This window comes from Pristiophorus japonicus, chromosome 10 (genome assembly GCF_044704955.1).
Source record: "Pristiophorus japonicus isolate sPriJap1 chromosome 10, sPriJap1.hap1, whole genome shotgun sequence".
Lineage (NCBI taxonomy): Eukaryota > Metazoa > Chordata > Chondrichthyes > Pristiophoridae > Pristiophorus > Pristiophorus japonicus.
In genome coordinates, this window is record NC_091986.1 from 167,803,048 (window position 1) to 167,822,919 (window position 19,872).

The window sequence follows — 19,872 nt, forward strand, 5'->3', positions numbered from 1 at the left end:
CCACAGAGTTTCGGGCACCTGGAGCTACTGCACTTGCGTGCTCACTGTAGCGCGCATGTGCAGAGGTCCCGGCACTGTTTTCAGCGCAGGGACCTGGCTCCGCCCCCTACAGCTCCTGCTGCGCCGCGCCGAGGGCCAGAGGACCTGCAGGAAGCTGGAGAATCTGGAGGTTTTTTTTAGGCGCACTTTGTGGCACGAAAAACGGGCGTCCAGGTCGGGACTGCGCCATTCTAGGCGCGGCTCGAAACTTGGGCCCTTTGTAAGTAAACCAGAGAACCAAGAGCAGTGAAGTGTAGAGTTGGTAAAAGCAGTCACTATCCCAGTGCAATTCATGTTTATATAAATCAGCTAAATTTATTTTTTTTAATCTTGAATCAGAACGGATATTTTCAGTTTCCATGATTACACATAAATCCACAATGTCTGTTCTTTGGGTTTGAAATTTATCTGACGACCATTTTAAAGTATATCAAAGTAAATTCTGACATCAATTGGTCAGAGTATGGCAATAATTTAGATAATCCTTAATTACAATTTGGACTGGAATTACATAAATAAGGTAATGTTTCCATGTCCTTTCTCAGATGAAATCAGACTTAAAATTTACAGAATCAGTTGCTACGTAATCTTAAACCTCAATACCGTATCCCAAATATTTGCTGATTCAAAAAGGAACCTACAGGAAATCTATAACAAAAAGACTCTCCTAATGCATGGGCATCAATGATGTTACGCAGCATTATAACCTGGGATTGGAATTCCACTGCTTCACATAATTGTGCCTACACAAGCAAGACACCTTGGGCTGAATCCTACACATTGCTGAGGCAGGAATGTAGATGGATCAGTTTTGTTTTGGGAAGGCCACAAGATGAATAACTGTCAGAGGGATGTATTTTTCACAGGACTATACATAAAAGTTAAGAAATTTTAAATCTGGAATTGAATGTACAAAATTGAATCTGCTTTTGGCAACATTTTTCCAACATTTGTTTATTTTTCTTCTTTGTGCTTCTTTTATACTCTATATTTACAATATCTATTCCTTCCTCTCGATCTGTTTTTAAAATTTCATTCATATTTAAAGCAGCAACTCTCAAATTCAACACACAGTTTTAGCAACTAGTAAAAATGCACCAGTGGAAGCAGATAGTCTCCCCCCTCCCCCCACCACCACTGTAATATCAGCAGCTATTCTATTACATCACAAGTTATTGGCAATTTACCTTTGGTTGAAACCTCTGCAGTGGCATTGTAAGTATAAATGCTGCCATTTTCCATCATATGGGACAACTGTTGGTGGCTCTTGAAACACTGCATACTTTGTTAAATGTATTCTATATTCAATAGAAGTGCTGAATATAAGGGGAAGAAAAAATAATCTGTGGTGTGACCAAACACAAGTTTAAGCAACCTGGCAATGGGAAAAATGCCAGCCTATGGTAATCCTCTGTACCTTCCTAGTAACTGTCTTTACAACACGGCACTTAATGCCATTCTGAAGTAGTTTCTCAGAAGCAAAAGGACCAAGGATACTCTAATTGCCAGATCCCTCTATTTGGATATTAAAAATGTTATGGGGTACATTATAAACACTGCTGTTGTATACATAGTGTAGATTAATAAGCCTGCACTATCCTTTTAACTCAAAATAATTGGAAAAACAAGTTTCAAAGCATAGTTATGCAAAAGTTTTGTTTAAAAATATTCATATTTTGCCCTGCAACCAGAGTTCCCCAGAAATACATTTTAATCACATATTTTATCCTAAAACACACTCATGTCTGGGTACTTAAATGGATTAAAGCATCACAAAATACATTTACGCTTCCAGTGGAAAGAGGTACATTACCCAAGGTTCAATAATCTTCTTACAGGAGATTAACGAGGTCAACAATAATTTACCATGTGTGCATTTACAAATAGGTTATCCCCAAATTACATAGTTGTGTTTATCATAACAGTACAGTTAAAGCATGCACACAGAATTGGCCAGTAGTTTCGTTTTACAGCTTAGATACTTTAGATTCATAATGGAATATTTTAAATTATTTCAATAATCATTAAAACCATAAAGCAACTACAATTTTGGAGTTAACTGCATGTATTATCTTGCAAACACACACTGCCGAATGAGCAATGGATCAGATTAAGCTTTTCAATTAAAAAGAATTTGGAATTATCTGATTGTATTATCTTTTCAGTTTAATATAAAAGGTCCACGCACACCACTGCAAATTACATTACAGAATAAAATATTTAATTAAAATCTGAAACAGGTTTGTTTTTCTTAAACCTGGGGCCAGAAAAATTAAAGCTTAGTAATTCATGTTCTATAAATGCACCAAATAAACTGAGCACCAAAAATACATGCAGGATATTGCACCAGTGAAAATGTATTGCTGAACTGTGCTGTAAATATTAACTTAAAAACGACACTGGCCTGTTAGACTTGCATCTTTAGTCTTCTGTGAAAAGCCATTCAAGAGTGCAAAGATACGAATTAAAGTCGTATGATACTCGCAGATGCTGCTACGATATGCCTTATAAGATGTACAACTTTTTAAAATGGCCGAATCAGCTGATATACTTCTGCACCAACAAGGAAAGACAGAAAGATTATGTAATGATCCTACTAAAGCAGGTCTTCAAATAATTTAATGTTAGAAGTATTGATGCTGAAGCAGTAGCAAACAAGGAAGACTTCCAACATTATCAAACCCTCATCAGCAAAATCCCAGGGTTACTATTGGCCAGAAACTTAACTGGACCAGCCACAAAAACATTGCGGCTACAAGAGCAGATCAGAGGCTGGGTATTCTGCAAAGAGTGACTCACATTCCGCCTTCCAAACCCTTTTCACCATCTACAATGCACTAATCAGGAGTGTGATGGAATACTCTCTACTTGCCTGGATGAATGCAGCTCCATCTACACTCAAAAAGGTTGACACCATCCAGGACAAAGCAGCCTGCTTGACTGGCACCCCATCCACCATCTTAAACATTCACTCCCTCCAACCGACACACCATGGTTGCAGAGTGTGCCATCTGCAAGATGCACTACAGCAACTCATCAAGGCTTCTTCGACAGCACCTCCTAAACCCATAACCTCTACCATCTAGAAGGGCAAGTAGGTGTATGGGACCACCACCACCTCCAAGTTCTTCTCCAAGTCACACATCATCCTGACTTGGAAATATATCGGCATTCTTTCATAATCGCTGGGTTAAAATCATGAAACTCCCTCCCTAACAGCACTGTGGGAGTACTTTCACAACACGACTGCAGCAGTTCGCCACCATCTTCTCAAGGGCAATGAAGGATGAGCAATAAATGCTGGCCTTGCCAGCGACACCCACATCCTGTGAAGAATTTTTAAAAGTTCTGTCAATCCTCGCCCCTTTTACGGGGAACTACCATCATCATCATAGGCAGTTGACCATAATAGCAAGGTAGCAGGAGCGTTACTCTATCAGTACTATAAATATTAGGCAGATGAGAATCACAAAATGAGGGACAGTGCACATTTAATTACAAGAACGTCGATTTGTGATCCTCTCTGGTTTCATTTTTTTTTTTTAAATGCAGCACTTTTTTTTTAACAACACACTGATTTTTTGTGCTTCCGATGTTCTCCATTTCACCGGAAGATAACGTAGTCGACGAATTCCCAAATGCAGTAGCATCATCCATCCTCATAACAGATAGAAGCACTATATGTGAATTAGTTGCCGAAATGTCCAGCTCTATAAATGATTCATTCCTCCATGAAATCATAATCAGGCATTTAGAATGAATCCCCATTCCAAAGAAAAAATATATGAATGGATGACACTAGGAGCATAAATTACACAATCAGTAAGTAATGATTGAATTCTGTTGCAGTTGCTTCAGACATTTAAGGATTACAGATACACTAAGATCATACTCTGATTAGATTGTTATGCAGTTCAAGGCCTTGTATGGTAAGAATTTAAAAAAATGATTCTATAATACCTCATTTATTGCTGTCATCAGACTTTCGTAGTTCACAATGCTAATGAATCCTGCAAAGTTTTTATATCTGATTTATTATTGGGTGTGGAGAGTTTGGTTTTGACCACATGATTCTAGCTCCTCTTTCGTGAGAGAGCACTTCAATTCAGATGGAACGGCCATAATTTGACCCGCCAATTTTTCCTGTCCTTGTAGAATAGGATCTGCAATAGTTTATAAGCAGCCTTCCTTTTGGCAAATTTCTTCTTGGCGCCAGAGTTACGAGGGATTGTCTCAGATGTTAGTTTTATTCCTCTTGATTGGAGGTTTGGTGCCAATTTTTGTCTTATTATGCTCTTGTGAAACACCTTGGGATGTTTTACTACGTTAAAAGTACTATATAAATGCAAGTTGTTGTTGTACATCCATCACTTCAAGTGCTCCACTATAATCTGACTGGTGAGGTAGTCACGGATCCTTTAGCATCTTCAAATTTGTACGGAGTCAATAAAATTTATATTATCTTCTGATTCTCGACTTCATGCTGACAAATAGACAACTCACATCAGCAGGAACTATGTTCTCAACAACTGACTTTTCATTCCATTGTGGTACAGGTTTGCCACGTAGTACAATAGAATCAGTGCTAGAAACCCAAATAAAGTTTGAGAACACAATTGGAATGTGCAGATTACTACCAACCGCGCCCCCCCCAAAGTTGCTGGGAATTCAGACAGGGTAAAATCCCAGTGTGTGTGCCCAGTTAGCTTTAGAAAGACAAATCATAGGCTGGGTTAGTATGATTTTAGCATTTGTATTTATAAAAAAAAATACTCAAAAGGAGAAGAAAAACCAGGTGCGAAAGAAAGAAAAACCAGGTGCGAAAGAAAGAAAAACCAGGTGCGAAAGAAAGAAAAACCAGGTGCGAAAGAAAATACTCAGGTCAGGCAGCATCTGTAGATAGAGAAAGAGAAAGAGAATTCATGTTTCAGGTCGGAACTGGAAGAAATTAGAGATCTGACAGTTTATAATAAGTAGAGAGCTATGGAAACTGGCGGGCGGTGGGGCAGGAAAGAACAAAAGGGAATGTCTGATAGGGTGGAGGGCAGGCGTGATTAAATGACAAAATGGATGATGGTTCAAGGCAAAGGGGAGTGGTGATGGCACATGTGAAGAAACAAAAGATGGGTCTGAAGGATCTGTAAATGGCAACAGCAGAACCATTAAAATTGCGAGCAGTGGTTATGATCTGAAGCTGTTAAATGTCGAAACTGGAAGGTTGTAAAGTGCCTAACTCGAAAGATGAGGTGCTGTTTCTCAAGCTTGCTTTGAGCTTTCATTGGAACAGTGTAGGAGACAGAGGACAGAGAAGTCAGAGCGGGATTGGAAATTAAAATGACAAGCAACATTTGCAACTGAACAGAGGTATTCAGCCAAGCAATCACCCAATCTGTGTTTCATCTCCCCAATGTCGAGGAGACCGCATCGTGAGCAGCAAATACAGTATATACACTAAGTTGAAAGAAGTACAAGTAAATCACTTTCACCTGGATGGAGTGTTTGGGACCCTGGACAGTGGGAAGGAATGAGGTGAAAGGGCAGGTGATGCACCTCTTGTGCTTGTATGGGAAGGTGCTGTGGTAGATTGGATGATCGCTTTGCTGAACATCTCCGTTCAGTCTACAAGCTTTTGGTTGCTTTATAATTTTAATTCTCCATCCACTCCCACTATTATGTAGGCTTAATTAGCATCATGTTTTTTTTGCTCCAAATCAGTATTTACTAATACCATGCTTCAAGGTATACTAGCTTTTCAGCAGCACTTCAGAGCTCAGAGACATTCCGCTACTTTATTAATAATGATAATTACCCAGGTTCTCCCTTAATACCTTTGTGTAGTTTGAGATTTAGGATATATTAAAGGGAACGACTATTCAGTATATGATTCTGAAACTACAATCCATTCTGACCATCTATGTACAATCTTCAATCAAAAACTGGATTCAAATGAATAACAGTGATGAAGTCTATTGCAGCAATAATGTTCTTCTTCTGTAAGTCTTTAATATATGATTGGTATCTAGAAAGAGATCAGTACTGCATGGATCTTATTAAATGTCTGGTGTTATTGGCTAATGTCAGAGATCTTGCTGCTACATGAAAAAAATAGGACACCTCAAGTACGTTGAAGGCATAAATATGCACAGAGCAAAAGCAAAAGAATTACAAAGCAAAAAGGACATCAGGGCAAGAACGGAGACAATGGAAGAAAGGTAGCAGCACCACAGAGTGCAGGAGGACTAAATGTATGTACAGTAAAGATGGTGTGACAGCATGACTCATTTTAAGTAATGTAAATAGGCATTACTTTTAGGTGTGACTTCAGGTATTGTTAAATGCTCACAATGTGAGATAAAAATCATGACAAAAAATGCAACACAAAATGTTGACCTTTGTAAGACATTTAATATATTACACGAGTGACAAGACAGCTTGAATTCTTCAGAGCAACCGTCCACTGTAATACTGCCACGAAAAGGACAAATAATTTGGAACAACCACCAGTACTTTACTTGCAAGTCAGCCGACAAGTTTCAAAGTGGATGTCATAATAGATGCACTTTTGATTGGAGTGAACGGAGTGAACTGCCGCTTTTGCTGCTTACCTTTAGAAGGTATTTTAATTAACCTTCTCACAATAGGATTGGTTTGTTAGTGGTGATAAACCAAAGCAGTATCATTTTGATAAATAAAATGGTTCCTGGGATTCTCTGGTCGTTGACTTTGTGTCGAATATACTGTGGCCTTTGTACCTATCTAGCAGTTAACAAAGGCAACAAAATCTGAACCAGGACATTATAGGCCCATTTGCTGGTCTTCAGTTATAGTTAAGTTATTAGAGACAGCCCGTATGATCAGCTGGAGAGAAGAGACTCTAAAAATGCCTTCTGGAAAAGGTCACGTCTTACCAACAACTTTTTTGAGCTAATTACTAGGTTTGTAGATGAAATTAGCCTAGTTGACATTGTATATTTGGATTTTCAAAAATCTTTTGACAAGATACCACATAAATGTCTGCGCACATTCTGAGGCTGAACTCCAGGACATAGTCAATGTATTCAATGAGGCATATGAAAGCATGGGCCTTACGCTTAACATCCGTAAGACAAAGGTCCTCCACCAGCCTGTCCCCGCCACACAGCACTGCCCTCCAACCATCAAGGTTCACAGCGCGGCCCTCGACAACGTGGACCATTTCCCATATCTCGGGAGCCTCTTATCAGCAAAGGCAGACATTGATGCGGAGATTCAACATCGCCTCCAGTGCATCAGTGCAGCCTTTGGCCGTCTGAGGAAAAGAGTATTTGAAGATCTGGCCCTCAAATCTACTGCCAAGCTCATGGTCTGCAGGGCTACAGTAATACTCGCCCTCCTGTATGGATCTGAGGCATGGACAATGTATAGAAGGCATCTCAAGTCGCTGGAGATATATCACCAACGATGTCTCCGCAGATCCTGCGGATCCCCTGGGAGGACAGGTGCACCAACATCAGAGTCCTCGTCCAGGCTAACATCCCCAGTTTTGAAGCACTGACCACACTCGATCAGCTTCGCTGGGCAGGTCACATAGTTCGCATGCCAGATACGAGACTCCCTAAGCAAATGCTTTGTGCGGAGCTCCGTCATGGTAAGTAAGCCAAAGATGGGTAGCAGAAGCGTTACAAGGATACCCTCAAAGCCTCCCTGGTAAAGTGCGACATCACCACTGACATCTGGGAGATCCTGGCCGAAGACCGCCCGAGGTGGAGAAAATGCATCCGGGAGGGCGTTGAGCTCTTCGAGTCTCAACGCCGCGTGCGTGAAGAGGTCAAGCGCAGACAGCAGAAGGAGCGCGCGGCAAACCATCCCCAACCACCCCCTCCCTCGACGAATGTCTGTCCCACCTGTGACAGGGTCTGTGGTTCTCGTATTGGACTGTTCAGCCACCAGAGAACTCACTTTGGGAGTGGAACCAAGTCTTCCTCAATTGAGAGGGACTGCCTATGATGACATAAGCTACTTTATAAGACAGAATCTTAGGCAGATCTTGGGCTAAATAAGGATTTGGTTGCATTCTCATAGGTAGAAGGTTGTTATTAATAGTAATAGCTCTGTGCGGAAGCCAGTTGCCGTCGCACATCTGTGTTTGGACCATTGCTCTTCACAATCTTTATTAATGATCAGGATAAAGGAAGTTCATAGATGATACAAAGATGTATGAAAGTGTTAGGACCTTAGATGAGAAAAAACAATTATAATCAGATCTACATGTGATGGGGGAACGTCCTGCATCTGGAATATATCATTTAATATAGATAAATATAGGATTATATATGTGAGTACACATGCCAAGCATGTACATACTATGCAGGATTTGCAAGATTGATCAGGAAAAATACCGAAGTGTTACAGGTGCAGCGTTGAAAATCCAGAGTTCCGGAATCCAGAATGTTCCGGAATCTGGATCAATCGGTGGCAGGGTCATCTGGAATCTGTAAAATGTTCCGGAATCCAGACCCGCGCCGCTGCCCGACCATGGGCCACGCCTCCACTCACCTCGCTTGCCGCCGCTGCCTCATCCCTAACTCGAGGTCTCGGCGCCGGGGTCCGCCCGAACACCACCTCCTCGGCGGCGGGGCCCGCCCGAACACCACCTCTTCGGCGGCGGGGCCCGCCCGTACAGCAAAACGTCAGACCCCCTCCCCCTTTTCTGATATTCCGAAATCCGAAAATACCTGCACCTGGGCTCGGGTGTTTCCGGATTTGTGACGTCAGTAAGAAGTGATGTCAGGAAGACAATCAAAAGTCCAGAAAAGCCCGCAATCCGGAACGGCCTCAGTCCCAAGTGTTCCGGATTCTCGACGCTGCACCTGTAGTGCAGGAGTCTCCAAAGGTTCACAACCAGTTACAAGATGTTAAGAAATGTGCAGAATGGGCATATAATTGGCAAATGAAATTTAACACAGATAAATATGAGGTATTACATTTTGGTAAGAAAAAGAGGTGTCACATATTACTTGGAAAATCTAAATGGGAGAGAGTAAGCAAAGGAATCTCGGCACACAAATCACAAAGTATCGACACAGGTTAACAAGGCCATAAAAAAGCAAGCCAACCACTAGGGTTTATTTCTAGAGGGATAGTTTGAAAAGTAGAGAAAAGTTATGCTAAACCTGTATTACTTGGTTAGACCACAGGAGTACAGTGTGCAATTCTGGTCGCCATATTCTAAAAAGGATATAGAGGCACTGGAGAGACTGCAAAAAAGATTTGCAAGGATGATACCAAAAATGTGAGGGTACACCCATCAGAAAAGGATGAACAGGCTTGGTCTCTTTTCTCTTGAAAAGCTGAGGGATGACCTAATGATAGGTCTTTAAAGTCATGAAAGGTTTTGATAGAGTAGATGCGGAGTGCGCTTCCACTTGTGGAGAAGAGCATAACTAGAGGCCATCAAAATAAGACAGTCACCAAGAAATCAAATCGGGAATTTAGCAGAAACTTCTTTACCCAGAGAGTGGTGAGAATGTGGAACTCACTATCACGGAGTGGTTGAAGTGCATAGTACAGATGTATTTAAGGGGCGGTTAGATAAGCATACAAGGGTGAAGGGAATAGAGGGGTTATGCTGATAGGGTTAGATGAGGAAAGACGGGAGGAGGCTCGAGTGGAGCATAAACACCGGCATGAACTAGTTGGGTCGAATGGCCTGTTTCTGTGCTGTATATCCTATGTAAACCTTCAATTCTGATGGAGAATCCCACCAAAACATGAACCTCTCTTCCAGATGCCAACTGACCTGCTGTGCATTTCCAGCATTTGATTTTCATCTCGTCAAAATTGTTCTCTATGAATATAATGCAACAAATGTGTAAAAATCTGCATGTAGAAATGTAGTATATTTATGTTGGAGAAAATCAATTATTGAATAATTGTCATCACAATTACCTTACCAACATTCACCACATACAAAAAAGCAGCACCTTATTTTCTTGAATTACAAAAGGAACTTGTGACTGCTCACTCTGTCCCTTGCTGGTGCCATAACAGAATATAATGATACCCATCTGCATATTAACATTCTCCCAATTGTCAACTAAAGAGCTACCTATTACAGCACATGCCTTTTTCCAACAGTAAAAAGCACAATGATAATCCATTCAGATTTCTCCACAAAGCTTGCAACTGCACATGCAACAACAACTTGTATTTATATAGTGTCTTTAATGTAGTAAAATGTCCCAGCACTTCACAGGACTGTTATAAAACAAAATTTGACACTGAGCCACATAAGGAAATATTAGGGCAAATAACTAAAACCTTAGTCAAAGAGGTAGATTTTAAGGAGCGCCCTAAAGGAGGAAAGAGAGGTAGAGATGCAGAGAAGTTTAGGGAGGGAATTCCAGAGCTTAGGGCCTTGGTAGCTGAAGGAACGACCACCAATGATGAACAATTCCATTAAAAAGTTAAGAGAACGAAATACATATATCAGAAGAAAAGTGATACACCTTCAGTCTGAGCATTAGTAAAAATTAAAAAAATAGAATTCAGATAAGATACTATTCAGACAAGTAGAAAACCCTATACATACATCAGTAAATATATTTTACATACACACAACATCCCAGAATCAGGAACAGGGTTGACGTCCCCACTTTTATTTAACTTGTTATTTTATGTGCTGGTTTTGTTTAGACTAAGCATAGTCACAAAGAAAATGGACTTGCATTTATATAGCATCTTTCACAATAACTGGACGTCCCAAAGTGCTTTACAACCAATGAAATACTTTTGAAGTTTGGTCACTGTAGTAATGCAAGAAGTGCAGCAGGCAATTTACACACAGCAAGTTCCCACAAACAGCAATGTGATAATGACCAGATAACCTGTTTTTAATGTTGATTGAGGGATAAATATTCGCTAGGACACCGGGGATAACTCCCTCCTCCTCTTCAAAATAGTTCCATGGAATCTTTTACGCCCACCTGAGAGCAGACGGTGCCTCGGTTTAACATCTCATCCGAAAGACAGCAACCTCTGACAGTGCAGCATTCCCTCAGCACTGCACTGAAGTGTCAGCCTAGATTTTTGTGCTCAAGTCTCTGGAATGGGACTTGAACCCACAACCTTCTGACTCAGAGAGAGTGCTACCCACTTGGCCACTGCTACGGCACAGCAACTTAATGTCCAATGTGGGTTCACACATGATTTACCCAAACCAAGTTCCTGATGTCTATTGGTTGTTAAAGGGAGGTAACCAAAGACAATATTATTCTACAGGCAAGGGAAAAAATGAAATTCCAAATCACAGAAGGACAGTTTAACCATTTCCAGAGAGAAATGAGGCACATGACGAAATACAAAGAAAACATTAAAAAAAATAAAAGATCCTCGTGCTAAGCATTCTTTGATAAACTTTTTTTTTAAACACACAAGTTGCACAAGAGGCCAAAGTTGGAGTAATGCAGAGTTCTTGCGAAGTGTTGTAAGGCTGGGCGAGGTTACAAAGAAAGAGAGGGCTTGAACAGGAGAATGAGAATTGTAAAACGGAGCGACTCCTGCCAATGAACCAGAAGCTACGCAAAAGCATCCTGCGCATAATGGTCAGGTCCCAAATTTAAAAAATAATGTTCACAACTGACAGAGGTCTCCGTGAATGCCAACTCTAGCATTTTTTTCCGTTGTTGATAATATAAAGAAATGCAAATAAAATTAAAAACGTGCATCATTTAGCAATTTGATTTATAAACACGCAACTAGCAGGATAATGCTCATAGCCTTTTCGAATTGGAGATGGTTCCACATTGAAAATAGGGGGAAGGAGATAGGAGATGGGGGGGGGGGGGAAGGAAGGAGATGGGGGGGGGGAAGGAAGGAGATGGGGGGGGGGGGAAGGAAGGAGATGGGGGGGGGGAAGAAGGCAGGAGATGGGGGGGGGGGGGGAAGAGAAGGAAGGAGATGGGGGGGGGGAAGGAAGGAGATGGGGGGGGGGAAGGAAGGAAGGAGATGGGGGGGGAAGGAAGGAGATGGGGGGGAAGGAAGGAGATGGGGGGGAAGGAAGGAGATGGGGGGGGAAGGAAGGAGATGGGGGGGGGAAGGAAGGAGATTGGGGGGGGGGAAGGAAGGAGATGGGGGGGGGAAGGAAGGAGATGGGGGGGGGGAAGGAAGGAGATGGGGGGGGGGAAGGAAGGAGATGGGGGGGGGGGAAGGAAGGAGATGGGGGGGGGGAAGGAAGGAGATGGGGGGGGAGGAAGGAGATGGGGGGGGGAGGAGGAGATGGGGGGGGGAGGAAGGAGATGGGGGGGGGAGGAAGGAGATGGGGGGGGAGGAAGGAGATGGGGGGGGGAGGAAGGAGATGGGGGGGGGAGGAAGGAGATGGGGGGGGGAAGGAAGGAGATGGGGGGGGGGAAGGAAGGAGATGGGGGGGGAAGGAAGGAGATGGGGGGGGGAAGGAAGGAGATGGGGGGGAGAAGGAAGGAGATGGGGGGGGGAAGGAAGGAGATGGGGGGGGGAAGGAAGGAGATGGGGGGGGGAAGGAAGGAGATGGGGGGGGAAGGAAGGAGATGGGGGGGGGAAGGAAGGAGATGGGGGGGGAAGGAAGGAGATGGGGGGGGGGAAGGAAGGAGATGGGGGGGGGAAGGAAGGTGGGGGGGGGAAGGAAGGAGGTGGGGGGGGGGGAAGGAAGGAAGGAGATGGGGGGTGGGAAGGAAGGAAGGAGATGGGGGGTGGGAAGGAAGGAGATGGGGGGTGGGAAGGAAGGAGATGGGGGGGGGGGGGGGAAGGAAGTAGGAGATGGGGGGGGAGGAAGGAGTGGGGAAGGAGATGGGGGGGGGGAGGAGGAGGAGAGGGGGGGAAGGAAGGAGATGGGGGGGGAGGAGGGAATGGAGAGATGGGGGGGGGAAGGAAGGAGATGGGGGGGGGGGAAGGAAGGAGATGGGGGGGGGGAGGAAGGAGATGGGGGGGGGGGAGGAAGGAGATGGGGGAGGAAGGAGATGGGGGGGGGGGAAGGAAGGAGATGGGGGGGGGGAAGGAAGGAGATGGGGGGGGAAGGGAGGGGGGGGGGAAGGAAGGAGATGGGGGGGGGAGGAAGGAGATGGGGGGGGGAGGGGGGAAGGAGATGGGGGGGGGGGGAGGAGATGGGGGCGGGCTCGTCCCCAGCATCACGATTTACAGGTAGGTGGCATTGGGTCGGGTCGGGGGGAGTGGTGGGAGGGAGGTCGGTTCGGTTCGGGGGGGAGGGAGAGGGAGGTCAGGTCGGATCCAGTCCGGGGGCGGGGGAGCGGGAGTCGGGTCGGGTCGGGAGTCGAGTCGGGTCGGGAGGAAGCAGGAGCTGGGCGTGGGAGGACCCATATTCACGCAGCCCCAGTGAGGCCATTCGGCCAGGGCTAGGGGCTGCGTGCTTCGGGCCCCTCCCACACAATTTTGGGTGCCTGGAGCTACTGCACATGCGCGCCCACTGTAGCACGCATGTGCAGAGGTCCTGGCACTGTTTTCAGTGCAGGGACCTGGCTCCGCCCCCTACTGCTCGTACTGCGCTGCGCCGAGCTGCAAACGACCTGCAAGGAGCTGGAGAACCTGGAAGTTTTTTTTAGGCGCACTTTGTGGCGCGAAAAACGGGCGTCCAGGTCGGGACTGCGCCATTCTCGGCGCGGCTCGAAACTTGGGCCCCTAGAGTGCTGCGAACAGTTTTGGTCTCCTTATTTAAGGGGAGATATACTTGCACTGGAGGCAGTTCCGAGAAGGTACACTAGGTTGACTCCTGGGATGAAGGGGTTGCCTTATGAGGAAAGGTTGAGCCTGTACTCATTGGAGTTTAGAAGAATGAGAGGTGATCTTAATGAAACATGTAAGAATCTGAGGGGGCTTGACAGGGTAGATGCTGAGATGATGTTTCCCGGCGTGAGGGAATGTCGAACTAGCGGGCAAAGTTTCAGAATAAGGGGCCGCCCGTTCAAGACAGATACGAGGAGGAATTTCCTCTTGGAGGGCTGTAAATGTTTGGAATTCTCTACCCCAGAGAGCTGTGGAGACCGAGTCATTGAATATATTCACAGCCGATATAGACATATTCTTGAACTATAGGAGAGTCAAGGGTTAAGGGGAACAGGCAGAAAAGTGGAGTTGAGGTCAAGATCACATATGATCATTTTGAATGGCAGAGCAGGCTCAAGGGGTTATATGGCCTACTCCTGCTCCTATTTCTTATGTTCTTGTGTTCCTAAATTAGTCACAGATTAAGCGGCTAGAAACAATCCAAAATTAAGCAGTAAATGCAGCATATTACTTCCCACCCTTTATCTGTTCCACATAAATACACACAATCTATGGTCTCCAAAAGAAAGAAAGGCTACTGGGACTCTGGCAGAAATACCTGCACAAAGCAACAACGAATCCATCATTGTCATTGTCAGTAGAGGAGGAGAAACATAACCCACATTTGCAGCACAGCACTATCTGTGGGCCTGTAGTAAGCAGTCGACCTGAACAACTTTCAATTTCAGGATGATGATGCAGGGATCAACTGAAAGACTCTAAAATCCACACATGTGTCAGAATTGGCAGTCACAAATTACATATACAAGTTTGTGAAAAGGGGAATAACTCCTGGGCTATCCTTAGCAAGCTCATGTTACTAATAGGATTCAAAAGGAATTGGGAAAAGTAGCAACTTTATAATTAGCATCTTTATTTTCCTTAAGTAAGGAAAACATTAGACATTTGTACTGTTAGCAGTGCTCAAGGCTGGCAATAGATTTTGTGCCTAACTCTCCTGACGTGACATTACAAATGACCATGATGTTGATGGCAGCACTCTGCTTATGGTGCCACTGGGAGGGAACTTCATGTCATATTAAAAATCTGCTTTAGGATGACCAAAAACTGTAAAGTGAAAAACAACAAGGGGCACCAAGCAACATTCCCGTTAAGCTGCGCAGTCTGGAGGTGCTGTGCAGGCCGCTCACCAGCTTTTACATGGGAGAAACTGCGCATGCACTAAAATTTGAATGGGCTGCGCAACCGATTAAAGGGACCACACACCAAAAATATTTACAGGAAACATTGGCACCAACTAATAAGTGCACAGACTTTTATAATGTATAGTATATGTAAAAATTCAACTAAATACATTTCTCCTTCAAACAGAGAAAAACTGTTACTTTCAATTCTATGCATCAGCATTTACTGTTTAAGGTATAATCAAAATAGGTAGGTCAAAGTTAGAAAGATGCAATGTTCATGTTTTTTTTATTTTGGGGGGAATATTACACATGTATTTCATAAAATCATTATATAGTTTACACTGATATCTTCCTTTTTGAAGAGCGATTGCGTTGCTTCCCTTGAACTCCCCGCAAACTATACACTACCTGCAACTTGAGTGTCATCTAGAGTTCCTACAGGGACATAAAAAGGAAAAAAAAAAGAGTGGCTTAAGTAAATGTTGGTCCCCTAGAGGATGAGACTGGGGCATTAATAATGGAGAACCCAGGGAAATGGCAGAGACTTTGAACAAATATTTTGTATCAGTCTTCACGGTAGAAGACACAACAAACATCCCGATAGGGAATAATCAAGGGGCTATAGGGAGAGAGGAACTTAATACAATCACTATTAAAGTAGTAGTACAGGTTGAACCTCTCTTAGCCGGCACCCTCGGGATCTGGCCTGTGCCAGTTAAGAGATTTTGCCAGACGCGGGGAGGTCACATTAAATTGGATGGTACAGGTACTGAGCAAGGGGATATCGAGGCTGGCTGGCTTAGGGCTGGGTGTGCGGCAGAGATTGTTGGGGGGGGGGGGGGGGGGGGGGCGGGAGATCGCAGAGTCAGGCCAGCGATTGTGGGAGTCGTCTTTCGTCTTTCTGATGTCACGAATCCGGAAACATCCGAACCCAGGTTTGGGTATTTCCGGATTTCGGAACGTCAGAAGATGGGGGGGGGGGGGGGGGGGTACCTCCGGAGCTGTTCGGGCCGTCCGGGCTTTGCAGAGGGTGGTGCTTGGGCCGTCCGGCCCCAATGTAAGGGCGGTGGGGGCGAGGCCACGAATCGTCCCGAGTCTGGAACATTCTGGAACTCCGAATTTTGGACGCTGCACCTGTATACAGATTTTTGACCGATAAGGGAATAAAGGGTTATGGGGAGCAGGCAGGGAAGTGGAACTGAGTCCATGATCAGATCAGCCATGATCTTATTAAATGGTGGAGCAGGCTTGAGGAGTCAAATGGCCTACTCTTGCTCCTATTTCTAATGTTCTTATGTTCTTGATGAACTTCAAATAGAGTTGAACACTGTGCAATCATCAGAAAACAGCTGCGCTTGAGACCTTATGATGGAAGGAAGGTGGTTGAAGCAGCAGCTAAAATAGTTGGTCTTTAGACACTGCCCCAAGGAACTCTTGCACAAATGTCCTCGGGGGAGATGATTAGTCTCCAACAACCATAACCATCATCTCTCGCACCAGATAGGACTCCAGCCACAGTGGGGTATTCCCCCTAATCACGACTAACTTCAGTTTTACTAGGGCTTCCCAGTGCCACATTCGGTTGAATTCTGCCTTAATGTCAAAGGCAGTCGCATTCCCCTCACTTCTAGACCATGTTTGGACCAAGGTCTGCAGCTGAGTGCTCTTGGCTGAAACCAAACTTAGCATCGGTGAGCATGCTGTTGGTAAGTGCCGCTTGATAGCACTGCTGACTCCATCCAGCATACTACTGATGATTGGAAGTAGGCTGATAGGGTGGTAATTGGTCGGGTTGGATTTGTTCGAGATTTTGTGGACAGCACATATCTGAGCAATTTTCCACCTTGTTGCTTACATGCCATTGTTGGCGCTGTACTGGAACAGCTTACAGGACATCAGCACTAAAGCCAGGTTGTCGTCAGCACTGGTAGTCTTTTAATTTTCTTATTCTTTGTTGTGATTCAGTACAACTGAGTGGCTTGGTAAGCCATTTGGGATGGCAGTTAAGAGCCAATTATGTTGGTGTGGAACTAAGAGTCAGATATATCACAGATCAGGTAAGGAATGGAGGTTACCTTCCCTAAAGGATATTAGTGAATCAGTTGGGTTTTTATGACAATCTACCAGCTCCGGTCACTATTGTTGATATCATTTCTTTATTCCAGTTTTTTTTTAAAAAATAAACTGAATTCAAATTCTAGTACAGCCATCGTGAATTCATTCTGCAGCTACTGAGAAAAAGTGAATTTATGTCAGACCACCATAAAGACTGTATGATCTCATCCACACATACTGCCAGTTGTATGGTTAATCTACCTTCAAATTGGGTCCATTAGCAAATGGTTCTTATTTTTTTAAGTTGCAAATGAAGTGGAATGAACGGTGTAAATAAAACTTTGTTTTTGCATACTATCGTAATACAAACATCCAAAGGCATGACAATACTGGTTTGAGACACTTGGGTTACTACAGAAAACAGTAAGGTGTGCTGACTTTTACAAGCTTAATTCAAGAAATACATACGCAAAGCTACAAGAAAGACCAGTTAGCCAGCAACAGCAAAAACCTAATTAGTCTGTTTTGGTGGTATTTGTTGAGGGATAATTACTGGCCAGGTGAAACCCCTCCTGCTCGTGCCCCCTTTGTGCCATTCAAGTTTCACAATTAATGATTCTTTTAGAATAATGATAAAAGCACTAAAAGTAACAGTCCAAAAGACAGCTAGTGGTTATTGTGTTGGGTTTACACATCTAAACTTCAAAGAGAATTTTATCAGATTAAGCCACTACAAGGTACATAATACAATGTCACATTGAGGAGCCCATCCAGATTTCCCACACACTACTGGTTAAAAAAAATCTACTAATTACTTGCTTATCGCTTTAAAGTTTGGAAAAAGTTATCATAAAATTTTAAATTAGCCAAATGCTGACAGTTCTCAGTGAAAGTTATGGGAACAATTGATTTCTGATTACATTTATGGTGTTCTGTTGATACTTTTGGAAACAAGTGAGAAAGTGTTATTGGTGTCATTTCAGGAACTGGTGCAGCTTTCTTGCCAGACTGCAGATGGGAGTGTCAACACTGAATTGACTTGTTTACCAAAGTATCCTGGAGTGATGACTGCATGTTAATGCACATCCCTTGCTCCATTGAACTCAGCATCTCCCACTATCCAATTTCCCCAATTAGTGAGATTTTCAGCACTCACTATTGATCCAAAAATGTAGCAAAAATTCAACAAAACAAATAATAAACTGAAATATGAATGTAATCAAGTTTGGATTTCAAAAGGTGAAATGAAAATGACATTACCAGAAATGGCAACAGGAATACAATCCATGATTGAACTCGTATCTGGGATTAAGTCGTTGAAACTTGTGCAGTAACCCAAAATACATAAAATCAATGCTCATTTTCTGATAGAAACATAGAATATAGGTGCAGGAGTAGGCCATTCGGCCCTTCGAGCCTGCACCATCATGGCTGATCATTCACCTCAGTACCCCTTTCCTGCTTTCTCTCCATACCCCTTGATCCCCTTAGCCGTAAGGGCCATATCTAACTCCCTCTTGAATACATCCAATGATTTGGCATCAACAACTCTCTGCGGCAGGGAATTCCACAGGTTAACAACTCTGAGTGAAGAAGTTTCTCCTCATCTCGGTCCTAAATGGCTTACCCCTTATCCTATGTCCCCTGGTTCTGGACTTCCCCAACACCAGGAACATTCTTCCTGCATCTAACCTGTCCAGTCCCGTCAGAATTTTATATGTTTCTATGAGATCCTCTCTCATCCTTCTAAACTCTAGTGAATACAGGCCCAGTCGATCCAGTCTCTCATCACGTCAGTCCTGCCATCCCGGGAATCAGTCTGGTGAACCTTCGCTGCACTCCTTCAATAGCAAGAACGTCCTTCCTCAGATTAGGAGACCAAAACTGAACACAATATTCCAGGTGAGGTCTCACTAAAGGTCCTGTACACCTGCTCCTATACTCAAATCCCCTAGCTATGAAGGCCAATATACCATTTGCTTTCTTCACCGCCTGCTCTACCTGCATGCCAACTTTCAATGACTGATGTACCATGATACCCAGGTCTCGTTGCATCTCCCTGTTTCCTAATCTGCCGCCATTCAGATAATATTCATGTTTTTGCCACCAAAGTGGATAACCTCACATTTATCCACATTATAACTGCATCTGCCATGCGTTTGCCCACTCACCTAATCTGTCCAAGTCACCCTGCAGCCTCTTAGCATCCTCCTCAAAGCTCACACCACACCCAGCTTAGTGTCATCTGCAAACTTGGAGATATTACACTCAATTCCTTCATCTAAATCATTAATGTATATTATAAATAGCTGGGGTCCCAGCACTGAGCACTGCAGCACCCCACTAGTCACTGCCTGCCATTCTGAAAAGGACCCGTTTATCCCGATTCTCTGCTTCCTGTCTGCCAACCAGTTCTCGACCCACGTCAGTACATTACCCCCAATAACGTGCTTTAATTTTGCACACCAATCTCTTATGGGACCTTGTCATAAGCTTTTTGAAAGTCCAAATATACCACATCCACTGATTTTCCCTTGTCCACTCTACTAGTTACATCCTCAAAAAATTCTAGATGATTTGTCAAGCATGATTTTCCTTTCATAAATCCATGCTGACTTGGACCGATCCTGTCACTGCTTTCCAAATGCGCTGCTATTTCATCTTTAATAATTGATTCCAACATTTTCCATACCACTGATGTCAGGCTGACCGCTCTATAATTACCCGTTTTCTCTCTCCCTCCAGTCCATAGGAACTGATCCAGAGTTGATAGACTGTTGGAAAATGATCACCAATGCATCCACTATTTCTAGTACTCTGGGATGCAGACTATCAGGCC

General features: G+C 43.8%; 1 protein-coding gene across 4 annotated transcripts in view; it reads right to left on the reverse strand.

Moving 5' to 3' along the window:
- Positions 1-19,872, reverse strand: part of ubl3a (ubiquitin-like 3a) — a 179,730-nt gene that overhangs the window by 50,110 nt on the left and 109,748 nt on the right. Inside the window, exon 1 of one of the 4 annotated variants that reach the window (XM_070892307.1) lies at positions 1,227-1,382. The exons of the other annotated variants lie outside the window; for them this stretch is intronic. Coding sequence (XP_070748408.1) covers positions 1,227-1,274 — 48 coding nt within the window. The 5' untranslated portion in view covers positions 1,275-1,382. Of the gene's footprint in view, positions 1-1,226; positions 1,383-19,872 lie in introns of those variants that run through there. 4 annotated transcript variants of the gene reach the window in all.